The sequence below is a fragment of the Enhydra lutris genome, unplaced genomic scaffold (assembly GCF_002288905.1).
Source record: "Enhydra lutris kenyoni isolate GAN:26980312 unplaced genomic scaffold, ASM228890v2 scaffoldscaffold5, whole genome shotgun sequence".
NCBI classification, from domain to species: Eukaryota; Metazoa; Chordata; class Mammalia; order Carnivora; family Mustelidae; genus Enhydra; species Enhydra lutris.
In genome coordinates this window covers 40,346,481-40,370,430 of record NW_019154089.1, presented here as the reverse complement: position 1 = coordinate 40,370,430, position 23,950 = coordinate 40,346,481, and the positions used below count along the sequence as shown (strand labels likewise).

Below are 23,950 nucleotides of genomic sequence, written 5' to 3'. Positions count from 1 at the left end.
CTAAGAAAAGAATAGCTGCAGCTCTACAAATAGAAAAGTGACCACTTTCTAGAGGAAATACAAGATGAAAAAACTAACCTCAAAAAAGAGAACAAGAGGCAGTACTGACTACCAGGTACTTAATCAGTATGGATATAAGTAAGATGTCAAGAACTAGAGTTCAGAATAATGACTAAAAAGATATTAGCTGAGCTTGAAAAAAAGCAAGCAAGACCCTAGAGAATCCCTTTCTGGAGAAATAAAAGAACTATAATCAACTCAGAATCAAAAAGTTTATTAATGAGATGTGATCAAAAATGGAGGCTCTAACTGCTAGGATAAATGAGCTGAAGAGAGAATTAGTGATATAGAAGACAAAATGATGGAGAATAAAAAAGCTGAGAAAAAGAGAGATAAACAATTACTGTATCACAAGGGGAGAATCTGAGAGATAAGTGATATCGTAAAATGAAATGACACGTGAATAATTGGGATCCCAGAAGAAGAGGAAAGAGAGTGGGGAGTGGTGGCGACAGAACGTATATTTACGCAAATTATAGCAGAAAATTTCCCTAATCTGGGGAAGGAAACAAGCATTCAAGTCCAAGAGGTATAGAGAACCCCATTTAAAATCAATAAAAATAGGTCAACACCATGATATATAATAGTGAAACTTGTAAATCTCAGAGACAGAGAGAAAATCCTGAAAGCAGCTCAGGGACAAAAATGTCATAACCAACAAAGGTAGAAACATTTTGTTGGTAGCAGACCTATCCACAAAGACCTGGCACACCAGAGAGGACTGGCATGGTTATTCAAATTGCTAAATGAGAAAAATATGCAGCCAAGAATACTGTATCCAGCTAGGCTGTCATTCAAAATAGGAGAGATAAAAAGCTTCCGGGACAAACAGAAAATAAAGGGATTTGTGGTCACTAAACCAACCCTGGAAGAGATATTAAAGGGGATCCTTTAAGCGAAGAGAGAGCCCAAAAGTAATAAACAGAAAGGAGACAGCGACAATCTACAGAAACAGAGACAATCTACAGAAACAAGGACTTTACAGATAATACAATGGCACTAAATTCATATCTTTCAATAGTTACTCTGAAAGTAAATAAGCTAAATGCCCCAATCAAAAGACACAGAGTATCTGATTGGATAAAAAAAACAAGACCTATCTATATGCTGTCTGTAAGAGACCCATTTTAGACCCAAAGACATCTCCAGACTGAAAGTGAGGGAATGGAAAACGATTTAGCATGCTAATGGACATTAAAAGAAAGCTGGGGTGGTAATCTTTATATCAGACAAATTAGATTTTAAACCAAAGACTGTAATAAAAGATGAGGAAGGACACTATATCATAATTAAAGTGCCTATGCAACAAGAAGATCTAACAATTGTAAATACTTAGGCCCCTAACATGGGAGCAGCCAACTATATAAACCAATTAATAAGAAAATTAAAGAAGCACATCAATAATAATACAATAATAGTAGGGGACTTTAACACCCCACTCACTGCAATGGACAGATCATCTCAGCAGAAAAGGAAACAAGGGCTTTGAATGACACACCAGACCAGATGGACTTTACTGATGTATTCTGAGCTTTCCATCCTAAAGCAACAGAATAGACATTCCTTTTGAATGCACATGGAACATTCTCCGGAATAGATCCTATACTGAGTCATAAATCAGGTCTCAACTGGTACCAAAAGATTGGGATCATTCTCTGCATATTCTCAGACCACAATGCTCTGAAACTAGAACTCAATCACAGAGGAAATTTGGAAAGAACTCAAATACAAGGAGGTTAGAGAGCACCCTACTAAAGAATGAATGGGTCAACCGGGAAATTAAAGAAGAATTTTTAAAAAATGGAAACAAAGGAAAACGAAAACACAACTGTTCAAAACCTTTGGGTTGCAGCAAAGGCAGTCCTATGAGGGAAGAGTATAGCAATGCAAGCCTTTCTCAAGAAACAAGAAAGGTCTTGAATATATAACCTAACCTTATACCTAAGGGAGCTAGAAAAAGAACAGCAAATGAAGCTTAAAACAAGGAAGAGAAGAGACTTAATAAAGATTAGAGCAGAAGTCAATGAAATAGAAACCAAAAGAACAGCAGAACAGATCACATCAACAAAATTAGGAGCTGGTTCTTTAAAAGAATTAATAAGATTGATAAACCTCTGGCCAGGCTTATCAAAAAGAAAAAAGAAAGGACCCAAATAAATAAAAGCATGAATGAAAGAGAAGAGATCACAACCAACACTGAAGAAATACAAAAAATCATAAGAACATATTATGAGCAATTATATGCCAACAAATTAGGCAATCTGGAAGAAATAGATGCATTCCTAGAGATATAAACTACTAAAACTGAAACAGGAAGAAAGAGAAAACCTGAACAGACCCATAACCAGGAAGAAAGTTAAAGCAGTAATCAAAAATCTCCCATAAACAAGAGCCCAGGGCCGGATGGCTTCCCAGGGGAATTCTACCAAACATTTAAAGAATTAATACCTGTTCTGAAGCTGTTTCAAAAAATAGAAATGGAGGGGAAACTTCCAAACTCTTTCTATGAGATCAGGATTACCTTTATCCCCAAACCAGACAAAGACCCCATTAAAAAGGAGAATTACAGACCAATATCCCTGATGGACATAGATGCCAAAACTTTCACCTGGATACTAGCCAATAGGGTTCAACAGTACATTAAAAGGATTATACACCATGACCAAGTGGGATTTATTCCTTGGTTACAAGGGTGGTTCAACATCTGCAAATCAATCAACATGATACACTACATTATAAAAGGACAAGAACCATATGATCTTCTCAATAGATGCAGAAAAAGCATTTGACAAAGTATATATCCTTTCTTGATTAAAACTTTTCACAGTGTAGGGATAGTGGGAACATGCCTCAGTATCATAAAAACATATACTAAAAACCCACAACAAATGTCATTCTCAGTGGGGAAAAACTGAGAGCTTTTCCCTAACGTAAAAAACATGGCAGGGATGTCCACTATTACCACTGTTGTTCAACATTGTACTAGAAATCCTAGCCCCAGCAATCAGACAACAAAAAGAAATAAAAGTCATCCAAATCTGCAAAGAAGTCAGACTCTCACTCTTCGTAGATGACATCATACTCTATGTGGAAAACTCAAAGGACTCTACCCCAAAACTCTAGAACTCATACAGGAATTCAGCAAAGTGGCAGGATGTAAAATCAATGCATAGAAATCAGTTGCATTTTTATACACTAACAATGAGACAGAAGAAAGAGAAATTAAGGAGTTGATCCCTTTTACAATTGCATCGAAAAACATAAGATACCTAGGAATAAATCTAACCAAAGAGACAAAGGACCTTACTCAGAAAACTACAGAATACTCATGAAAGAAATTGAAGAAGACACAAAGAAATGGAAAAACATTCCATTCCATTCTCATGGATTGGAATAATAAATACTGTTAAAATATCTATGCTACCCAGAGGAATCTACACACTCAGTGCAATCCCTATCAAAATGCCATTGACATTTTTCACAGAGCTGGAACAAATAATCCTAAAACTTGTATGGAACCAGAAAAGACTCCAAATAGCCAGAGGAATGTCAAAAAGAAAACCAAAGCTGGTGGCATCACAAAGCCGAACTTTCCATTTCCTCCCTACTTCATAGTCCCTAACTGTGCAGCCAAAGTGAAGGAGCCAGCAGCTCTAAAATGTTTTCTATAATTTCGTTTAAGCTGGACAAGAAGGGGAAAAGGATCAGAAAACAAATTTCATTTAATTCCAAGGAAAAGCTTAGCCTGCAATTGATAATGTAGAAGATATTACATACAAAGTACTGTAGCTCTTTGTGAGCAACTCTGTATCAATATAAAAACAATCTATTATTATTAATATTAGTGTCTCAAAAATGCAAAAAAAAAAGAGGCGATAGAGTGCTTTTTACCTCTTAATAGTGATTTTTTTTTCCTAAATCAACTTCTAATAGTTCCATGAACTGAGATGACTCAATTTCATGTTGCCACCCCATGAAGAGGGACATTTAGAAAAAGAGAAGTAAGAATTCCACCTTTCAAATGGAAATATGGAAAATAATTTAAATTATCATGCATATAGCACTCTGTAACCTGGAATAGTTTTTGGTTTTTTTTCTGTGTCCTAGATACATTTCTTTGTCCTTCATGGCACCCCAAAGAGAGCAGGGAAACTTTCCTTTTCCCATTTTATGAATGAGGAAACCAAGGGACATTAGGTTTCATGGCTATAGGCTACATGACCAAGACTCTAGAAGCCCTTTGACTTACCATATGTACCACTGCCCTGGGCTGTTCTTCCCCAGCCCCCAATCTCTCTTTCTTGCCACCACAGATATCTGGAAGGTGCAGGACTGTCTTAACTGTTTTTACTCACTTCTGCAGACTTCCAAAGAGCACCGCAGTCTTCTCCAGCCCTTGTACCTGAGCAATAAGACCTAGCATAAGACACTAAGCCTGCCCCATAGCGTTATAACCTTAAACAACAACAGACCCATGGAGATTTTCTAAAATGAGAAGAAGGTGGGGAGAGTAGAGAAGAGTATATTTTGGAGCTAGAAAGAACTTTGCTCACTTTCTGCCTTTGTGACAGTGGATAAGTCACTTAATACTCTAAGCTTCAGCTTCTTCATCTGTAAAGATAAAGGGTAAGTATTGTTTTTCTCTCTCTCAGATAAAGAATCAGTGAGATAATGGCTGAAAACATCTAGCACAATGGCAGGCTATGTAACCAATAAATATTATTTTTCTTAAGGATCTTCAACTAGAGGAGTTTACAACCATGAAATAATAAAATCATGGTGCTAGAGATAAATTGTGTTGCCCCCCCTTGCACAGAAACCTTCAGAGATTCCCCCATGGACTCCCAAACCTTATCTCAGCTTCACTAACAACTGTGTACAACCTTCCTTTCACTCTCAGTTCCATAGCATGTGCCCTCAGCCTAGGAGGAGAGAGTCTTCTTAATATAAATTGATCTTTTAAATAGTCCAGGAAGCAAAAATTTCAGAACTATAAGAGTTTAACCTAAGTTGTTTTTCAACAAAATCTTTTGTATTTACTGTAACAATCAGCTATTACACATAATGGTTTTCCAGCATTTCATCAGAGAGGTTTCCTCCTTTCCTTTCAAAAGTATGATCAGTGAAAGACATCCTGCCCCACTGTAGGAAGGGAAGAAGAAGAGTGATTCATCCCTGATAAACTCCCAGAACACAAAATTGATTGACTGACTCCCAGGGACAAGGTGACTGTATTTATTTTATAACCAAGATGACTTGCTTATAAATAAGGCAACTTCTGATTACAACAATATTTTTTTTCTTTTCAATTTTTTTATTTAAATTCTAGTTAGGTAATGTACAACGCAATATTGGTTTTAGGAGTAGAATTCAGTGATTTATCACTTACATATAACAACCAGTGTTCATCCCAAAGTGCCCTCCTTAATCCCCATTACCCATTAACCCATCCCCCTCCCACCTCTCTCCATCACCCTCCATTTGTTCTTTATCTTTAAAAGTCTCTTGTGATTTGTTTTCCCCTTTTCCCCCTTCCCATATGTTCATCTGTTTTGTTTCTAAAATTCCACATATGAGTGAAATCATATAGTATTTTTCTTTCCCTATCTGACTTATTTCACTTAGCATAATACACTCTAGCCCCATCCATGTTATTGCAAATGGCAAGATTTCATTTTCTTTTTTTTTTTTAAGATTTTATTTATTTATTTGACAGACAGAGATCACAAGCAGGCAGAGAGGCAGGCAGAGAGAGAGGGGGAAGCAGGCTCCCCGCAGAGCAGAGAGCCTTATGTGGGGCTTGATCCCAGGACCCTGGGATCATGACCTGAGCCAAAGGCAGAGGCTTTAACCCACTGAGCCACCCAGGCACCCCAATATTTCATTTTCTGATGGCTGAGTAATATTCCATTGTGTGTCTATGTATGTGTGTATATGTGTGTGTGTGTGTGTGTATATATGTGTGTATCTCATCTTCTTTATCCATTTTGATAGAGTGTTATATCTAAAATCTATAAAGAACTTATCAAAATCAACACCAAAACACAAATAATCTAGTTAAGAAATGGGCAGAAGACACAAATAGACACTTCTCCAAAGAAGACATCCAGGTGGCTAATAGACACATGAAACGATGCTCAACATCACTCATCATCAGGGAAATGCAAATCAAAACCATAGTGAGATACCATCTCATACCAGTCAGAATGGCTAAAATTAACAACACAAGAAACAACAGATGTTGGTGAGGATGCAGAGAAAGGGGAATCCCATTGCACTGTTGGTGAGAATGCAAACTGGTACAGCCACTCTGGAGAACAGTATGGAGGTTCCTCAAAAAGTTAAAAATGGAACTGCTCTATAATCCAGAAATTGCACTACTGGGTATTTACCCAAAGGATACAAAAATACAGGTGCCAAGTGGTACATGTACCCTGATGTTTATAGCAACATTATCAACCATAGCCAAACTATGGAGAGAGCCCAAATTTCCAACAATGTTCTTTTTTATTTGGGATACAGATGTGAAAAATTAAAATACTTCATTGTTTCTTTTTCCCCTTGTTGTTACTATAAATTATCTTTTGCCAATTACTATCGATCCATTATTACCTCTCCTTACTATAATAATTGCTATAACTATTTTGATCTCTTCTGTGGTTGAGAATAATTCCATAGGTCCAGACTTCACTCAGTGATACTGGCCACAGAGTCTATAGCTAGTCTTTTCAGTGTGCAAAAGTGTATGCCCAGTTTATCCCAGACAACTGGATATCAGAAGTTCTGTCATTTGTTCAGCTTCCTCCCAGAGAATATAGTCTGGCTTTCCAGGTACCACTGTAGCAGGCAATGATCTGAGTAAGCCATCAGCAGCATTGACAACATTAAAAAAACTTCATTGGAAAGCAGATACTGTACCTATCAATGAATGACTTAATTTTAAGTGAAGCTTACATCACTTTTACTGGGTATCTGGCTACATATACAGTATTTTTTGTCCTTAAGTCACTGTGTTCCCTTGGTTGGATCCCTAGTTGATAATTCATACTTTCCCTCCCATCTGGTCAAAAAGCAGTCTCATAATTGCATTGATTTTCCTAGAGAATCATAATATCCTGGCTTCTTTTCCTGTTTTAATCAATGAATTATTGTTACATTGCTCTTCAATATTTTATAAATAATGTATAGGAAAATTTCACTTCAGCAAGAATTGTTATTTTCCCAATTCATGTTTCTTCTCCCTAGTGAAACTTGTATTTTTTAGTTTGTGTCAAACTAGGAAATAAGACAGTTATTTTATTTCCTCTCCTTGTGCATTCACACAGAAAGGTTTTAGGCATTTCTGAAGCTACGTTCATGCTTCACATGGATCAAATATACTTGGGGGGTCTGCTCCTATTATCACCTGGGCTGTTCTTCCTACTCAATTTTTTTTTTAACTTAACCATTTGGTCCTGAACACCACAAAGGTGTGTTTTGGGGAGACAATACCCCAAAATAATTGACTGTTGAAAATTTAAGCGTTCTATGATAAAACTGCAAACATGACCCATTAAACTCTCAGATTTGGTGAAGGTCCTAAACTGGTATGTATTCTACATGGTCTGTATTCTGTCACCTGAGGATACTAGATGTTGCCAGCAGGAAACTGTTTTACATTCATAGTCTATTCTTAGATGATAATGGCTGGGATATAATGACTGTGAAATGTGATCATTTACAGCATTCAAATGAAAATAAGAGAAGTTAGAAAGTATTTTAGCATTTCATTCATTTGCACACAGAAGACACAGTAGTCCATGTAAATGTATTACATACTTTACATTTGACACATCTGCCTCAAGGGAACTTCAATTCTGAATGTCTACCTGAGGTAAATATTAACAGAATACCAAATGCTGGGGCTTGACATATTTGTACAAAGTGAAACAGAAGTGATTTATAAGTATTATTTTGTATTCTTCTCATTCATAGAAAATAATGTTTCTGCAAACACTGGATCCTTGGGTGAAGGATCAAAATACATTTCTGTTTTCGTTTCTTATTCTGTAATACAAAATAGTTCAAACTGCAAGTCACAGTACTTCCTAGGAATTACTGTATTATATCTCCTTCAAAATACACACTCTCATGCTCCATTTATGTTTTATTATTTAAGTATGTCACTTGGGCATTTTTCCCATTGAACTTTATCCAAGTTCACACAGAGCACTAAGTGTCTGATAACATTTACATCACAATTAAGAATCTCAACCATTATGGTCCAAACATCTTTACAATTTTTATGTGTATTTTCAAATGCATCACTTCATAAGTGAAATAGAAGTTTACATGTCAATGTGACAGTGAATCTAGAATATGTTCAACAGGGACTAAGGGGGAAAGATGGTGACTTTCCAGCCAAGGGTGTCAAAAACTTCTAAGATAAATTAGGTAAAACAATGGGGACCCAGAGAGCTTCACATGATGTAGAATTTGTATGAATCTAAAAGAAATCCGTACATAGCAAAACTGCTGACAAAAGAGGAACCTAACAGTATGTGAGAATACCAGGTGTAGAGTGAGGTGTTGGGCAAGAACCCAGTGATCCTGAAATGGACACATAGGTGTGATGGAGGCTCTGGAGGCAGGAGACTGTTTCCTGCCTTTTCCGTGCTTTCCCTGGGGCATGTCCATCTAGATGTGGGGAAATACTCAACTATAAGACAACCATCTTAATTGTTTTTAAGTATAAGAAAGAATTTGTTCAATATAATAAGAGCAAGTGGACCTTGAGTTTTCACTCCCTTATCTGGACAATTCTCTACGTTCATTTCCATTAACTCTCTTCCACCATCAAGTAGCTAAAGTGGGAAAAGCACCAGTGGTCTCCGTTCAAATATAACTATTTCTGATGGGTGTCATTTGCTTTTCAGCCAAGTAGACAGGGTCTGAGTTTTTGTGTTCTGGTGCAATTTTTCAGACTCCTGGCATTGACCTTCCTACCTAAACCTGGACAAGTAGTATAGAGTTAGGTTCAAAATCAAAAGTTACCCAAATAGTGTACTGATTTCCTTAGAGCCAGCTCCAGTTTTCCTAAATTGCCCACTTTTTCAAAGTAGCACAAAGTTCTTCACATTGCGCCTCATGAACACATTTTACAGGTAGATGTGGAACTAAAGAACAGACAAGGGCCTCAGTGAAGACCTGTGTGTGCTGATAGGCGGTATTGCTCGAGACTCCTCTCGGGTATTCCCTGGGAATGGGGTGAGGGTGTGAGTCAAGCCAGGGGGAGAAACCAGGAATAAATCCCCCAGCACCTTCTCACTAAGGACAACTCCAGAGCTGCTATCTGAACTGCCTGCCTCACTAGCTGGCACACAACTCTTGTGTTCACATTAACATTTAGGGTACATTTTAATGATTTAGTTACTAATCTAAACCCTCATGCATTTTATGATTCAAATAAACAAGTATGTGGTAGATCATAAATAGCAACACCTAAAACAGTAATTTTAGCTTTTTTCTAACTATAAGTGAAAAATCATATCCTTCTTAATAAGAATACCAGTTTTAAAATCTACCATTTTGAATCTGACATTTATCCATGCAGATGCCTAGAACAAGCAGCTTAAGGAGAGTGAGGGGGGATATGGGTGCTCAGAGGAGAGAGGCAGGTGTCTGTGGGAGGGGGACCCAGTGAGGACCAGGACTGACTGGTGCCTCCACCTATGCCAGCCCACCCATGTGTTCAGGATCCAACCAGTCCATAATGCTGAACTGTGTTTGGGGACTACTGCAGGTCTGTGTTGCAGTGGGACTTTGAAGGCACCCTAGAGTCTCAGTTTAATGATGCTAGACAAATCTATGTCATGATTTAAAAATGGAAAGTGAAGCTAGAAATTTCCAGTAGCTTCATGGTCACTGGAGGTCATTGCTTTTCTTGTCCCCAAGGAGTAGAATATTCTAAAAATCAAGCAATAGCACAAAGCTGAAGACCTTATCTTTGTTTTTTGGATTCCAGGAGCACAGAATTGAATTAATCATGATCCTTGGTTTAGGAGACCTCATCATTTGTGAAAGCATGGCCCACTTTATAGGTTTCCATGTTTATTATTATACCTATATACATATTTTAAGTATCCAGTATAACTGTCTCTGGGCCTGACTACATTCACCACCTGGCATCCTCTACCTGATAACCATCAGCCCAAATACTATACTCATCTCTTGTTCTGCTTTTCTAATCTCTTGGTATCTATACATAGCTAAAAAAAAATTCTAAGTCTTCCTTTTGTTAACTTTATAAAAAGCGTGTCATATTGTATATAGTATTTTAAGACGTTTAAAATTTAATATTGCTAAGATTCATCTGTATTATTACAAGCCATCAAAATTCATTTGTTTTTTTAATTAACACGTGCAATAAAATGCAGAATTTCAATGTGAAAATTATGTACAAAGTGAACAAATTAATGAGTTTAGATAATTGCATACACCCATGTAACTGATACCTCAATCAAGATATAGAACATTTCCATCACCCCCCAGAAAGTTCCCTATACTTCCATATTTTTAATACTCACTTCTGTAGTAACCACTGGTGTGACTTAGACCGCCACAGCTTAAGTAGCCTATTCTATCTTATGTAAATGAAATCATATAGTATATACTCTTTTGTGCTTAACTTTTCACCCAACATAATGATTGCCCATGATATATTGTGCATCAGTCATTCATTTTTTTTAATATACATTGTATTAATCTACCACAATTTGTCCCATACTTTATATGGACATTTGGTTTGTTTCCAATTTGGGTGCATCTACCCAATGGAATCCTACTAGCAATAAAAAAAAAACCTGAACTTCTGATATATGGGACAACATTAATGATTCTCAGAAGCATTCTGCAAATAAAAGAAGTCAGGCACAAAAGGCTACATGCTATATGAATTCATAAATACAACATTCTGGAAAAAGCAAAGCCTTAAGGACAGAAAAATATATTGATGTTTGTAAGAGTTAGGGGTTGGAAGAGATTGACTACAAAGGGGCAAGAGGGACACTGATAGAAATGTTCTACATCTTGGGGCACCTGGGTGGCTCAGTGGGTTAAGCCTCTGCCTTCTGCTCAGGTCATGGTCTCAGGGTCCTGGAATCGAGCCTCGCATCAGGCGGGGAGCCTGCTTCCTCCTCTCTCTCTGCCTGCCTCTCTACCTACTTGTGATCTCTCTCTCTGTCAAATAAATAAACAAAATCTTTAAAAAAAAAAAAAAGAAAAGAAATGTTCTACATCTTGAAGTGGTAGTAACACAACTGTGTGGGTTTGTCAAAACTCAGAATTGTATAACTAAAAAGGGTGAGTTTTACTGTATATAAGTTATATTTCAGTAAACCTTACTTAAAAAATAAAATAGGTGTTTGAGAAAACCTGCTAAGACAATCTAAATAATTACAGTGAACTATAACAGATAATTCCTGCCTTTCTTCTCTATAAAAAAGGGTGGGGGGGGAGGGGTGTCCCTGTCTTGAGCATTTGGTTTCAAACAGGAATCCCCTGATTGTTTCTTTTCTAGATTGCCAAGTTAGATTACTATCTACTTTGTCATCTATTTAAAAAATATATGTGTGGGACTGCCTCTTGGTAAAATTATCAGGAAGAACTGCCTCTTCAAGATCAAGTAACTCACTTGCTAATTGCTTTTGCCAGCAAATGGCGGTGGCATGGGCTGGAATAATACCAGAGACATTCAGAAACTGTAGCTTACTTTTGAATTGTCAGACTTTAAAGATGGAGCTGTTCGTAGAGGGTATTATGCTTAGTGGAAAAACAAATTATGCTTATTTGACAGAGAGAGAGATCACAAGTAGGTAGAGAGGCAGGCCGAGAGAGAGGAGGAAGCAGGCTCCCTGCTGAGCAGAGAGCCCGATGCGATGCGGGGCTTGATCCCAGGACCCTGAGACCATAAGTCAATCAGAGAAAGTCAACTATCATATGATCTCCCTGATATGAGGAAGTGGAGATGCAACGTGGGGGGGCGGGGGTTGGTGGGGTAGGAAAAGAATAAATGAAACAAGATGGGATTGGGAGGGAGACAAACCATAAGTGACTCTTAATCTCACAAAACAAACTGAGGGTTGGGGCAGGGGGAGTAGGGAGAGGGGGGTGGGTTTATGGACATTGGGAAAGGTGTGTGCTATGGTGAGTGCTATGAAGTGTGGAAACCTGGTGATTCACAGACCTGTACCCCTGGGGCTAATAATACATTACATGTTTATTAAAAAAATTAAAAAATTAAATAATAATAATAAAAAAAAAGATAGAGCTGTTCCTAAACAGGGACACAGAAATGCAAGAGAAGAAACTTCCACAAACATACAAGATTGCCCTTTATGTTTTCCTACAAGAATTATAGTATATAACAATATTAAGGAATCTACATATTCTGAAGATTGTTCTTCCAAGAATGTGGAAGTACATAAAAATTGCATTACATTAAGGTACTACACACTTTCTTGTTTATTGACAAAATGCCTGGGATCCTTATTTAACACATAGAATTTAAAATACATTCTTGCCATTTTGTCGTGTCTTAGATTCTTGGGAGCTATAACAGAGGAAATTTAAGCACTGAAAAATTTGTGGAAGAAATCAAATCAATTGCAAGTGAACCCACTGAGAAGCATTTCTTCAATGTCTCTGATGAATTGGCCCTAGTTACCATTGTGGAAGCTCTGGGAGAAAGAATATTTGCCTTGGAAGGTATGACTAGTTCTTATAATCCTGCATGTTCTCTCTACAGGGTAAACTCAGTGTAATGGGGTTTTAGTATTTATTCCTACTACTATATGGCTCATGCACTTTTCCTGTGTCAAATAGCCAGCATGAAATAGTGCCTTTTATGTAAATCTTTCCCCGAGATGGCTATCTCACATTGCACCGTGTCTGTTGGCAGCTCTCTTTGTAAGGATGTGCGGGCTGAAGGAAGGCGATGGTCAGTGTAGACTCACCAGAACAAAAATGTGCCTGCATGTGTTAGTCCTTTTCTGGGACACAGGTTTAGAAAATGGAGGCACTAGCTCAGGTTTTCTTTTTTCATATGTTTGTGTTATTTGGGGCTTCTGTGGAACTGTTCTTGTTTGCAGTAACTTCGTTGTTCATTTATTTTCTCCTTTTTTGCTTCTTGCCTACTTTAAAGGTCTTTATGGAACTCTCTCAACTCCCACAACAGTAAAACATTGCTTCACTATATTTGTCTAAGTCATAATTCTTTTTTGTAGATTTTTTTCTTTGATTTTGCAATGACGATTGGCTACTGAGGATAATGAGTCATGGCATTCCTTCCTCTGCCTTTGGTAGATGTCAAGTAACAAATTACTTTGAAACTAGCCTTTGCCTGACAAAAAAAAATAAGTCTGGAATTGTTATGCCGGGAAAACTGGGAAAAAAAAAAGCCTCTTTTTCATATTCTCTGATAAGTGGAGCCTAAAAGAACATGCTTTTTTCCCTTTTTCCAGAGAGTTCTACTCTTATGCCTCATCCAAATTCAATGGACCCTGTCCTTGTGAGGACACATGGAACTACTGTTGTTTTCATCTTAAACACAGAAATTCAAAATCACATTGTCAGTCATCCTGATAGGACCTGATAATGGGGAACAGAAAGATAAAATGAGAAAGACATAAGTAAAACAAGGTAGACCACTTTGATTGAGCATCAAATGACTAGGAAAATGCAAATAACTGACCAATGACAGAATATTAAAATGTATAGAAAGGAAAGAGTCACAAGGCGTAGTGTATTTATTATCATGGGTCACTAAAGGGGAGTAAAGTAGGCCACCCCCAACTCTTTCACTTTAACACGTAGATTATTTTGAGCTGAAAGTAATCAAGACCCAGCAGACTCGGGAAAAACTTTAACCTCTTCCTTAACTAACTAAAAGAATTTACACAAGTGCCCTGGCTCAGAAAAAGAGCTATAACCAAGGACAACTTTTTACTTGGAAAGACCTATCTGCACGGCAGGGCAAACTTCTAATTACTAAACATCTGTGCTTCTTATGTCCTGTGAACTGCCCTCCTCCCTTTGAGGTCCCCTGGTACCTATCCCAGTCCTTAGGTCAGGAGGGCATGTAAGTGTCAATTGCCTCCACTTACCCTTCCATCTCATATTTTGGGGGGATCCCGTATGAAAATAAATTTATTTTTGTCCGGCTAGTCTGTTTTAGGTCAAGTTAATTATTAAACTAGCCAAGGAACCTGGAAGGGAGGAAGGGAAAATTTTTCCACTTCTGCATGACCTAGTGCACATACATATAAGTAGAAAAATAAAACAAAATTTCACAAAATCACTCTTATTATATACAAAGCACTCTGATAGTTTCTCATTTTCATTTTCTCTTCTCTTTCAATTAAAAAAATGCTGGTGATGACTCACCCTGCTGATTTCGTGACTGGAACAAGACCCATAAGTGACAGATTTGGTTTAGATTTGATGAGCAGCTACAGCCCATGCAGATTTCATTTCTCTGCTTCCCTTTTGCCCTGGCTGCTTTTCTCCTGTACCCTTGGAAACAGACCACTTGAATTACTTATCCATCTGAAGTCGCAGCTGCTTTTAAATAACTTGGCTCTCCTGCGTTCTTTGCACAAGTCACTTTTAAGTGGCTTTGGTCTCACAGTAGCTATCCCAGTGTCATTTTCTAATAGGCCAGACCATAAGCTTTGCTGGTCTCAGGGACATATACAAAGTTTTCCAAATCATTGTGTACTTTTAATTTTTAATAATGTGATCTGGTAAGTCAATAATGTGATACATGATAGGAAAGAAACAATCCATAAAGACTATTTAAATGAAAATGATTTAGTTACATTAGATAGTTAAGCATAATACAGTTTCAATTTTAAACCTCATCTTAAGTAAGCAAATAAATATAACCTTACAGAACTTGTAGAAATGAAGCCTACATCAGCAGTTGTGGGAAGAGGAGCCCAATTTGCCTTAAATTACATTTTTGTGTTGCTTCTAAACTAACCACAACATGAGTTAAAATTACATGCTGGAATGCCTGGAAACTGTAAGAAGTCTGTATATTTAAAAGCAGAATTATTTTTTAAATGCCCTCAGATTAAAATGTCTCCCACATCTTTATTGCTGCACTTTCAGGCCTAACCAAATGCAGTGTTTTGACTAGCCTGTTTAGGATTTTCTTCATAATGACAGCAGAAAGGATTTCAGTTCCTTGTTACTTGAGAAGTGTCCACTTCCTATCAGCATTTATCTTTCGATGGTAAATAGCAGTGATTATGAAATTCCTGTTTGCCACAGACAGCGCCACCTAGTGATGAGAACAGGCCACCAACCTGACCAATCAAAATCAGAAAATGGTCTCTCTCCCTTTCCCAGCAAATGTTGGGGAAATTGCTGAAATTCCTAAGCACATGCTGAGCAGTGGGGAGAGTGGTTATCTCAGTACTCATGAACAGTCCTGGGAGGAGTTGACAGCAAGAAGTTCAGAGATGTGCGAGGTGCTATTTCCATGAGGACAGTTCAGCAGGCAAAGGGTCACACAGCTCCCTTCTCTCTGTTCTCAGCTATAAGCAGAACAGCATCAGGAGAAGGTACTGGAAATATGCAGGTGTTTGCTGCTGCTCTCTTGCAGTTGGCCTTGCGAGATAAATAAAAAGACACCATAAAGCATTGTGGACTTAAAAACTTAAAATGCCCTTCAGTCATTAAATTCACATAATTCATATGTGAAATTAAAACGATACATTTGAATTCTAGATTGATATCCCCATTTAACCTAGTCCTAAAAAGAGGCAATCACTGAAGTATTTGTTAACAGATTTATGACAGCAGATTGCGAGTAAATAAGTTTGATTTCACAAATTTAATTATTCTCATGCCTCAATGAAAAGGCAGACTGGCTGTTACAATTATGCACTATTTTTAACTTATTTGCAAAGCCAAATAAATCAGTAACTCCCTACTAAAAGTAAATGAATCAACATTCCCGCAATCCCCTTAGGAGGTTGTGGCTTTGGGTTGGTGAATATTTTGAGAGTAGCACATTTTCCATGGAATGCTCTGATTATCTTTGTATCTCAATAAAGAGCCTAAAAATGGGTATAGAATCTTGCCCATAGAAATCCTCATTAAAAACTTTTCAGATTCAGGGAGCTCTTAGAAAGCTAAAAAGATCTCATGCTTGCTACTGAACCTCATACAGACCATTGACTAAAAAAAAAGGGTACTGACTCTTAAAAAAAAATATGTGATTGTACAGCATGTAGCCTAGAGCTCATCAAAAAGTTCCTCCCAATTTGTGAGCGATATCTACCACCAGAATTTAGAGCAAATACAAACCCAAAACTCTTCACCCTTCATCAAATAATGGAATTCTAAGAGGATTTGTTGCTGGAAATACAGGTGGGGCTGGTAGAGTCAAGAGACCTCTTTAGATATGTGAATAAAATTATTTCAGCCCAGTAACACAGCAGGTGAGTTTAGCCTAGTGTCCAAGCAGGATCCCCATAGTGTGAGGGACAGACAGAGGTTTTCAACTTCAGTACTTTCAACTTTAACCCCCTGAGTCCAAAGTGCCTTATCATCCCCAGGCATCCACAATGTAAGAACAGAAGCATGAATGGATTTTTCTCAACTTCTCCAGCAAGGGTGGGGAAGCCATCGGTCAAAAATTTAGACAGGGCTCTTCTGCTAACCTTCTCTGTCCTCCACCCAGCCCTACCTAGGAATTTTGGGTTGAGAAATGTGTGGCTGAACATACCCAGAAGATGTTGGAAGTTCTGGTTGGTACAGAGCCCAGACTGTAATTGGCCTCTGTCTTCTTCAAATCAAGAGTATACTAACAGGTGTTTATCTTTCTGTTATAGCTACAGCTGACCAGTCAGCAGCTTCATTTGAAATGGAAATGTCTCAGACTGGCTTCAGTGCTCATTATTCACAGGTACATTGACCACTCAGCAGAAAACGAAGTATCTTTTTTTTTTTTTTTTTAAGGTTTCCACTTCCAAAAGCAATGCCCAGGCATCAGCGTTGTAAGTACAACTAGTAGTTCATGGCTTGAGCAGTTATTCCGACCGTGATGACGTTCCTAATCCAAATAGGAAAATGACATTTCACAAACTTACTAGGAAAACAAGTTATTTCACACAGTTCATTACACTGTGCTAATAATTTTGCATAAAACATTTTGAAGTCTGCCTTATGTAATTATCCATCTGGCTAAAAAAATAGTTGCTAATGATATGGAATGTATCTTTTTCTTAGTTTCAGTGTATTCAAAGATCTTACTAAAATTCCATGATCAAGACCTAGGTTGTTTGGCACCTAGAATTAAGCAGACAGGCATGATTAGGAAATATATCATTTGTGGTTGATGAAAGAAAAATGCATCAGAGTCCATGCAAAGGAATATTGACATTTCAGTGGGCAAATTGTACTGTATAACTTAGGGCAAGTTACTTACTCTGTCAAGTTATTATTGTGTTATTATGAAAATTATGAGTTAATTATGTAAAGCACTTTGACTGGAACCTATCACACTGTTAATGCTGTGTTCTTACTATTTTGTTAAATATCATTTGTCTTCTCTATTTGGATATAAGGACTGGGTCATGCTTGGAGCAGTAGGAGCCTATGACTGGAATGGAACAGTCGTCATGCAGAAAGCTAATCAAATCATAATCCCCCAAAATACGACCTTTAACGTTGAGTCTACCAAAAAGAATGAGCCTCTTGCTTCTTATTTAGGTAAAGTTTGGATGTAATCGATAGAAAATTATTATGTTTTATTTTTGGTTTTGTTTTTATTTTATTTTTAGCATTATTTGCTTATATTTATATAGGCTTACTTATAATCACATAAGACATATCACTTCAAGATTTAGACGTTTTATAGAACTCATGAAAGTTCCAAAGCAGCCTTAGTTTCTGAGCAGTGGTCAGAATAATAGAACATGGAGGTCATGCTCTCTAAGAAAGCTCTCTAGTACAGAAATGATTTAGGCTAATATGTGTACTTTTTGAGGTTTCCCTGTGTCTGGTATTCTCATTAATGTCAAGAAGAGCTTTGCACTTGGTGGATAAGAAATTACGATAAAAAAGAGAAACCTTGATTCAGCTAATAGCCTGAAGATCAGACTCCTATTTTCTCTGATATATCCTATATTATTGGTTTCTTTCTAAGGGTACTCATTTTGCGGGAAAAAAAATGTTAATTTGTCTTGATATATAGCTTCTTCTTTAGTAGTTCTATTAAATCAGACAAATGTTGAGATGTAATACCATCTTGTTTTTCAAAGACTTGTCTGGAATAAGGAGGCATATGTCTGGTATCACCTTGTTCTAGATCTGTACCGAGCTGCCTAGGAGATACCAGGGAACTAGTCTATCACTAAATGATCTCGGTAAACCATTAGGAGGGACTAGGATGAAAAAAATCCTCAGGGTATGATTTCCCAACTCCTTACTCATTCAACAAATATTTGACCGGTACCTATTTTGCCCCAGGCATTGTTCTCAGTGCTGGGGGTGCAGTGGTAAAGAAAACAAATACATTTCACTGTTCATATTTTACTATGTTAGCATTCCTCTCTGGGATCTTTCTGTCCTAGAGACAACTCTTTTTCTCTCTCTATTCCAGTTTCTTTCTATTTTACAAGGATGGTAGGAGTGGGTCTTTACTGGTAGGTCCATACATCTCCTTATTCAAGGACACATCTTAAAACTGTAGAGGCAGGGGCGCCTGGGTGGCTCAGTGGGTTAAAGCCTCTGCCTTCGGCTCAGGTCATGATCCCAGGGTCCTGGGATCGAGCCCCTCATCGGGCTCTCTGCTCTGCAGGGAGCCTGCTTCCTCCTCTCTCTCTGCCTGCCTCTCTGCCTACTTGTGATCGCTCTGTCAAATAAATAAATAAAATCTTTAAAAAAAAAAACTGTAGAGGCAACAAGACTTAAGAAAAAATGAAAGGCCTGAGGGTTTAAGATAGTTAAAAATATGGCAGTAAGCAGCAAATATAATGTGAGCACTCAAACCCCTTAACACATGTTGAACTGCATTCATGAAAGTCTAGTTTATTTCTCATAGAAGTCCTATTCCACTCTGCCCTGGTCAGACATCACACATTACAAAAGAAAATACCAAACTAGGTTGTGCTGATAAAAGATAATCTAAAGGATACCGACCTGGAGACAATTCCTTTCTGTCCTTCCCCACCCCCTACAAAATTTGAAGAAGTTGGTTAGAAACACTGTACACTGCATATTTTTTAAATATTTGGAGGATTGTGCTATAACATACAGAGGTTGGACTCAATATTCATATACATTAAAAGAAATCTTAGCATATGGTAAACATCCAACTTCCCAAATTAAGATGTTAAGAAAATAGAAAAATGAGGTCACAGCTCCGTATGACAGATCTGAACTAGAATCTAGGTCCCTTGATTCTTATTCCAGTGCTCATTTCACATTTAAAACATTTACAAAATTAAAGATATGGTATGAAGTCCACAGAGTTGTGTGTGACATCTTAAGACGTTCACACATTGGGGCACCTGGGTGGTTCAGTCATTAAAGCATCTGCTTTCAGCTGAGCCCCACAGTGGGCTCCCTGCTCAGCAGAGAACCTGCTTCTCTCTCTCCAGCTCTCCCGTGCTTGTGTTCCCTCTCTCTGTGTCAAATAAATAAATAAAATCTTTTAAAAAAAAAAAAAGAGGAAGAAGAAGAAGAAGTTCATACATTTTGGGGCAACTGGGTGGCTCCATTGGTTAAGTATCTGACTCTTGGTTTCAACTCAGGTCATGATCTCACAGTTCTGGGAAGTCCGCTTCAGATTCTCCCTCCCGTTCCCCTCTTGCCCCTCCCGGCTCTCTCTAAAATAAATAAACTCTTTTTTAAAAAGCTCACACATTTTGAGGTGCCTGGGTGGCTCAGTTGGTTAAGCGTCTGCCTTAGGCTCAGGTCATGATCCCAGAGTCCTGGGATCGAGCCCTACATCGGGCTCTCTGCTCAGCAGGGAGCCTGCTTTCCACTCCCTCTCTCTGCCTCTCTGCTACTTGTGATCTCTGTCTCTCTCTGTCAAATAAATAAATAAAATCTTAAAAAAAAAACTCACACATTTTAATAATACTATAGTTTTTTTTATATTCTGAATTATTGTTATGTGATAAAATTCCTTAAAACCAAATAGTCTTAAGAATCCTAAATCTATTATTCCCTGAAATCTTAGATTTAAGTTTGCTTAAAGCAAGCTTAGAGAATTCAAGACTTAAAGATATCACTGTGAGCAAGAAAAAAACTAAGAAAACCTTCATTTGTAACCACAGTATTTATGACATATGATTCCTTTCTGCCCAGAAAAGGAAATTTGGGGGTATGTTGTCCACAATGTGCTTAGATGATTTTATATTTTAGAAACTATTTCATTAGCTTAATCACAAGTTAACACATTAAGATATTTTGCCAACATAAAGTTTAAGATAATAAGATTTCTTTTAAAATAGAAAAGCACCCAGAAAGGGGACAGGGAAGAAAAATAGCTTTGTACCCCAAATATTAATCTAATTCTGAAATGGAGCTTTCAAAATGTCTGCTTGTGTGAGTTACAAATTAAGAAGAGTCTGAATGTGTTAGTCTGAAATCTGTGTGGATTACAAGTTGTTAGGCTGTGGAAAATCTTATGGAGGAAACAAAGTGATGGGTAGATGCTCTATTACCAAAAAAAAAAAAAAAAAAAAAGAACAAAACAAAAGAAAAAACCCTCATACTAATCAATAATGACCAGAAAAAAGTAGAAACAGAAACTGTTGAACTTCTCAGGATATAGTCACTCACTTAACAACCCAGGAACTGCCTTAGGCCAATATGGAATTAGCGAGTGATTTTGTTGGTGAGAACACCACCGAAATCTCATTCCCTGCCTCCTCCACCCACGGTCTGCCCCTTTCTAATCATGCCAGACAAATTCAAGAGAAAAAGTAAAGATAGGAGGCAAATGCACGAAATCAAAGCAGAACTATACCTGTTTCCCATTACCTCACCAGCTCCGAGCACTTTTCCCAAGGAGTGAATTATGAGAGCTGACAGGATCTATTTTTATCTTTATATCTTTATATTTTATCTTTATAAATCCATGAAGCAGGCTGTGCTATGAATTTTCCTTTCTCTTCAATTTTGTACTTTTTTTTCTTCATAAAGCAACATTAAACTTAGATATTTATAATTATTTTCCTTTCAAGAAAATTAAACTTCACATAGCCTTCTTTCTCTCTCCCTCCTTGTCTTTAGACACCTGAGTTTCCATCAGTAGCCACCTAACCAGTAGATACTGTCCTTGTGCAGACTTCAGTTAATAGATGTACCTATCAAGTGCAAATTATCAAACTTAATTAAACAAATAGTCACAAAACCCCAAGCCTCAAACAAAATTTTTAACTTTTTTTTTAAAGGTTCATTTATCAGTTGGCATTTATAGATCTGTAAATGAAAAAAAAAAATCAAAGTATACTAACACTCTTAGGCCAATCCTTTCTTAATATTTCTTAGTAGAGTGACATGAAATAAAACAGCTTTTGTTTTGCACATTCTTCTTTTCTATTTTATTTATGTATAAACATGACCTTAAAGTTTTTATTTTTAAGCAATATTGTGGTTAGTAATGTAAGTACTTGTTTAGTAACATTTCTTGTTTAAAAAAGAATGGTTTACAATTTATTATGTATAATTTTTTTAGGAGCTCAAAGAAAGATGAAGAAATGAGAATGTAAGAAAAATATTCATGAAGGAAAAATGCCTGAGGAATGTGTTTCTTTAGTACTTGTGAGATTAAACATGTTTTAGTATAAAAAACCTTTGAAACTATTACCCTATACTAAAATACTTGGAAAATAAATTTTCCATATAATCCTTTTCTTCGTAAGAAATACTGTTCTGTGGAATTTGGAAAAATAATCTGCCCTCTGCTCCTCTGCTGATGGGCAGATCTGGTTATTAGAACATTTCTTCCTTCTGTAGAGTTGAAATGTGCACAGGGTAATTTTTATTATTGATTTATCTCTGTTCTCTATAGACACAAAGAATAAATTTAATTCTTCACTCAAAAATTAATAATAATCTGCCTCAAAGACACACAAAAAGTGAAAGCCCAGTTAAAAAGAAGAATGTCAAATCTCACTTTTTAAATTTAAATTCCAGTTAGTTAACAGACAGTGTAATATTAGTTTCAGGTGCACAAATAGTGATTGAGCATTTCCATACATCACCCCGTGCTCATCACAGCAGGTGCGTGCCTTAATCCCCATCACCTATTTCAGCCATCCCCCCCCCACCATCCACCTCCTTTTAATCAAACAAATGCAAATTAAAATCCCAGCAAAGTATTATTGTTAGATTATGTTCAACATCTATTAGAACATTCACAAATTTAAATAATAGTATTGAGACCTAAGGTTTGGGGGAGAGTTGATAAAACTAGTCTGTACTTTGGCTGTTCATGGAGTAAATTAGTGCAAATGTTCTGGAAAAAATTTGCCAGACACTGAAAGAATTGAAAATTTGATCCAGTAATCTATTCCTTGAAATTTATCACCAAAAAATCCAAAAGAAAAAAATTAAATGTTCAAGGATGCTTTTGCATAATATCAAAAAATTAAAAACCACCTAAAAATTCTACCATTTCCTACTAGGTTGGAGTGGTCCTGTGGTAGAAAGGTAATCCCTTGATACCTTAACTCAGAGAAATAAACATCAACAACTTAAAATTACTACTTAAAAATCTACCACAGCAGGGGTACATGGGTGGTTCAGTTGGTTAAATATCTCACTCTTGATTTCAGCTCAGGTTGTGATCTCAGAGTCCTGAGATAGAGCCCTGCCTAAGGTTCTACAATGGCCATGGAGCCCGCTTAAGATTCTCTCCCTCTCCTTCTGCTTCTCCCTCCACCTCCCTCGTGCACACGTGCATACACACACTCTCTCTTTAAAAAACAAATAAATAAAAAGAAATAAAAATTTACAGCAGCAACACAGAAAAGGCTTACATTTGCTATGATTCCAAATGCATAAAATTACTAATTTTGTAAAATAAATAATACATAAAATAATAAAATAAAATTAATAATTATTATAATTATTAGGTTCTATAAAATATGTCTAGGTAAAGTACAACTGATTTATTACAAAATGGTGAATTGGGATTATGAGGGATTTTTTGTGGGTTTTTTTTTTTCTTCTTCTGTCATCGTGGTTATTATCATTTGTGCCTTTAAACAATGAAAAACCGAGGTTGGGGGGCTGGACAAAGCAGTCACAGTAGATAATCAGAGAGCATGCTAAAAGCTTCTACAGAGACAAACTTCCCTTCAATAAAAAATAAATATTTTCAAAAAAAGAAAAATCTATATAAACATATAAAAATGATTCTCCCAGCCATTTAAAGTGGATCTTAATTTATTCTGTGCAGACTTTAAGGGGTCAAATAGTATATCTGATATCTGGCATCTCTCTTTTGTCAGGTTACACAGTGAACTCTGCAACTGTTTCTGGAGATGTGCTGTACATTGCTGGACAGCCAAGGTACAATCATACGGGCCAGGTTGTTATCTACAGGATGGAAAATGGAGACATCAAGATTCTCCAGACACTCAGTGGAGAACAGGTAAACTTGAAAATTATTGTTTTAATTTAATCCGTGTATACTCTATGTAAATTTAAATTAACCCTCAATTGTCCTAAACTTTAAAAAAGAGAAAATACTGGGACGCTTGGATGGCTCAGTCAGTTGAGCACTCATCTTCAGGTCAGGTCATGATCCCAAAGTCCTAGGATCCAGGCCCACACCAGGCTTCCTGCTCAGCAGGGAGTCTGCTTCTCCCTCTTCCTCTGC

The 23,950-nt window shown here is 37.1% G+C and overlaps 1 protein-coding gene across 1 annotated transcript in view; it reads left to right on the top strand.

Annotated features, from left to right (window-relative positions):
- Positions 1-23,950, top strand: part of LOC111140770 (integrin subunit alpha 1) — a 169,391-nt gene that overhangs the window by 103,267 nt on the left and 42,174 nt on the right. Inside the window, exons 10-13 of the mRNA XM_022492960.1 lie at positions 12,639-12,804; positions 16,941-17,014; positions 17,676-17,820; positions 23,580-23,722. Of these exons, the coding sequence (XP_022348668.1) occupies positions 12,639-12,804; positions 16,941-17,014; positions 17,676-17,820; positions 23,580-23,722 (528 nt within the window). The remainder of the gene's footprint in view (positions 1-12,638; positions 12,805-16,940; positions 17,015-17,675; positions 17,821-23,579; positions 23,723-23,950) is intronic.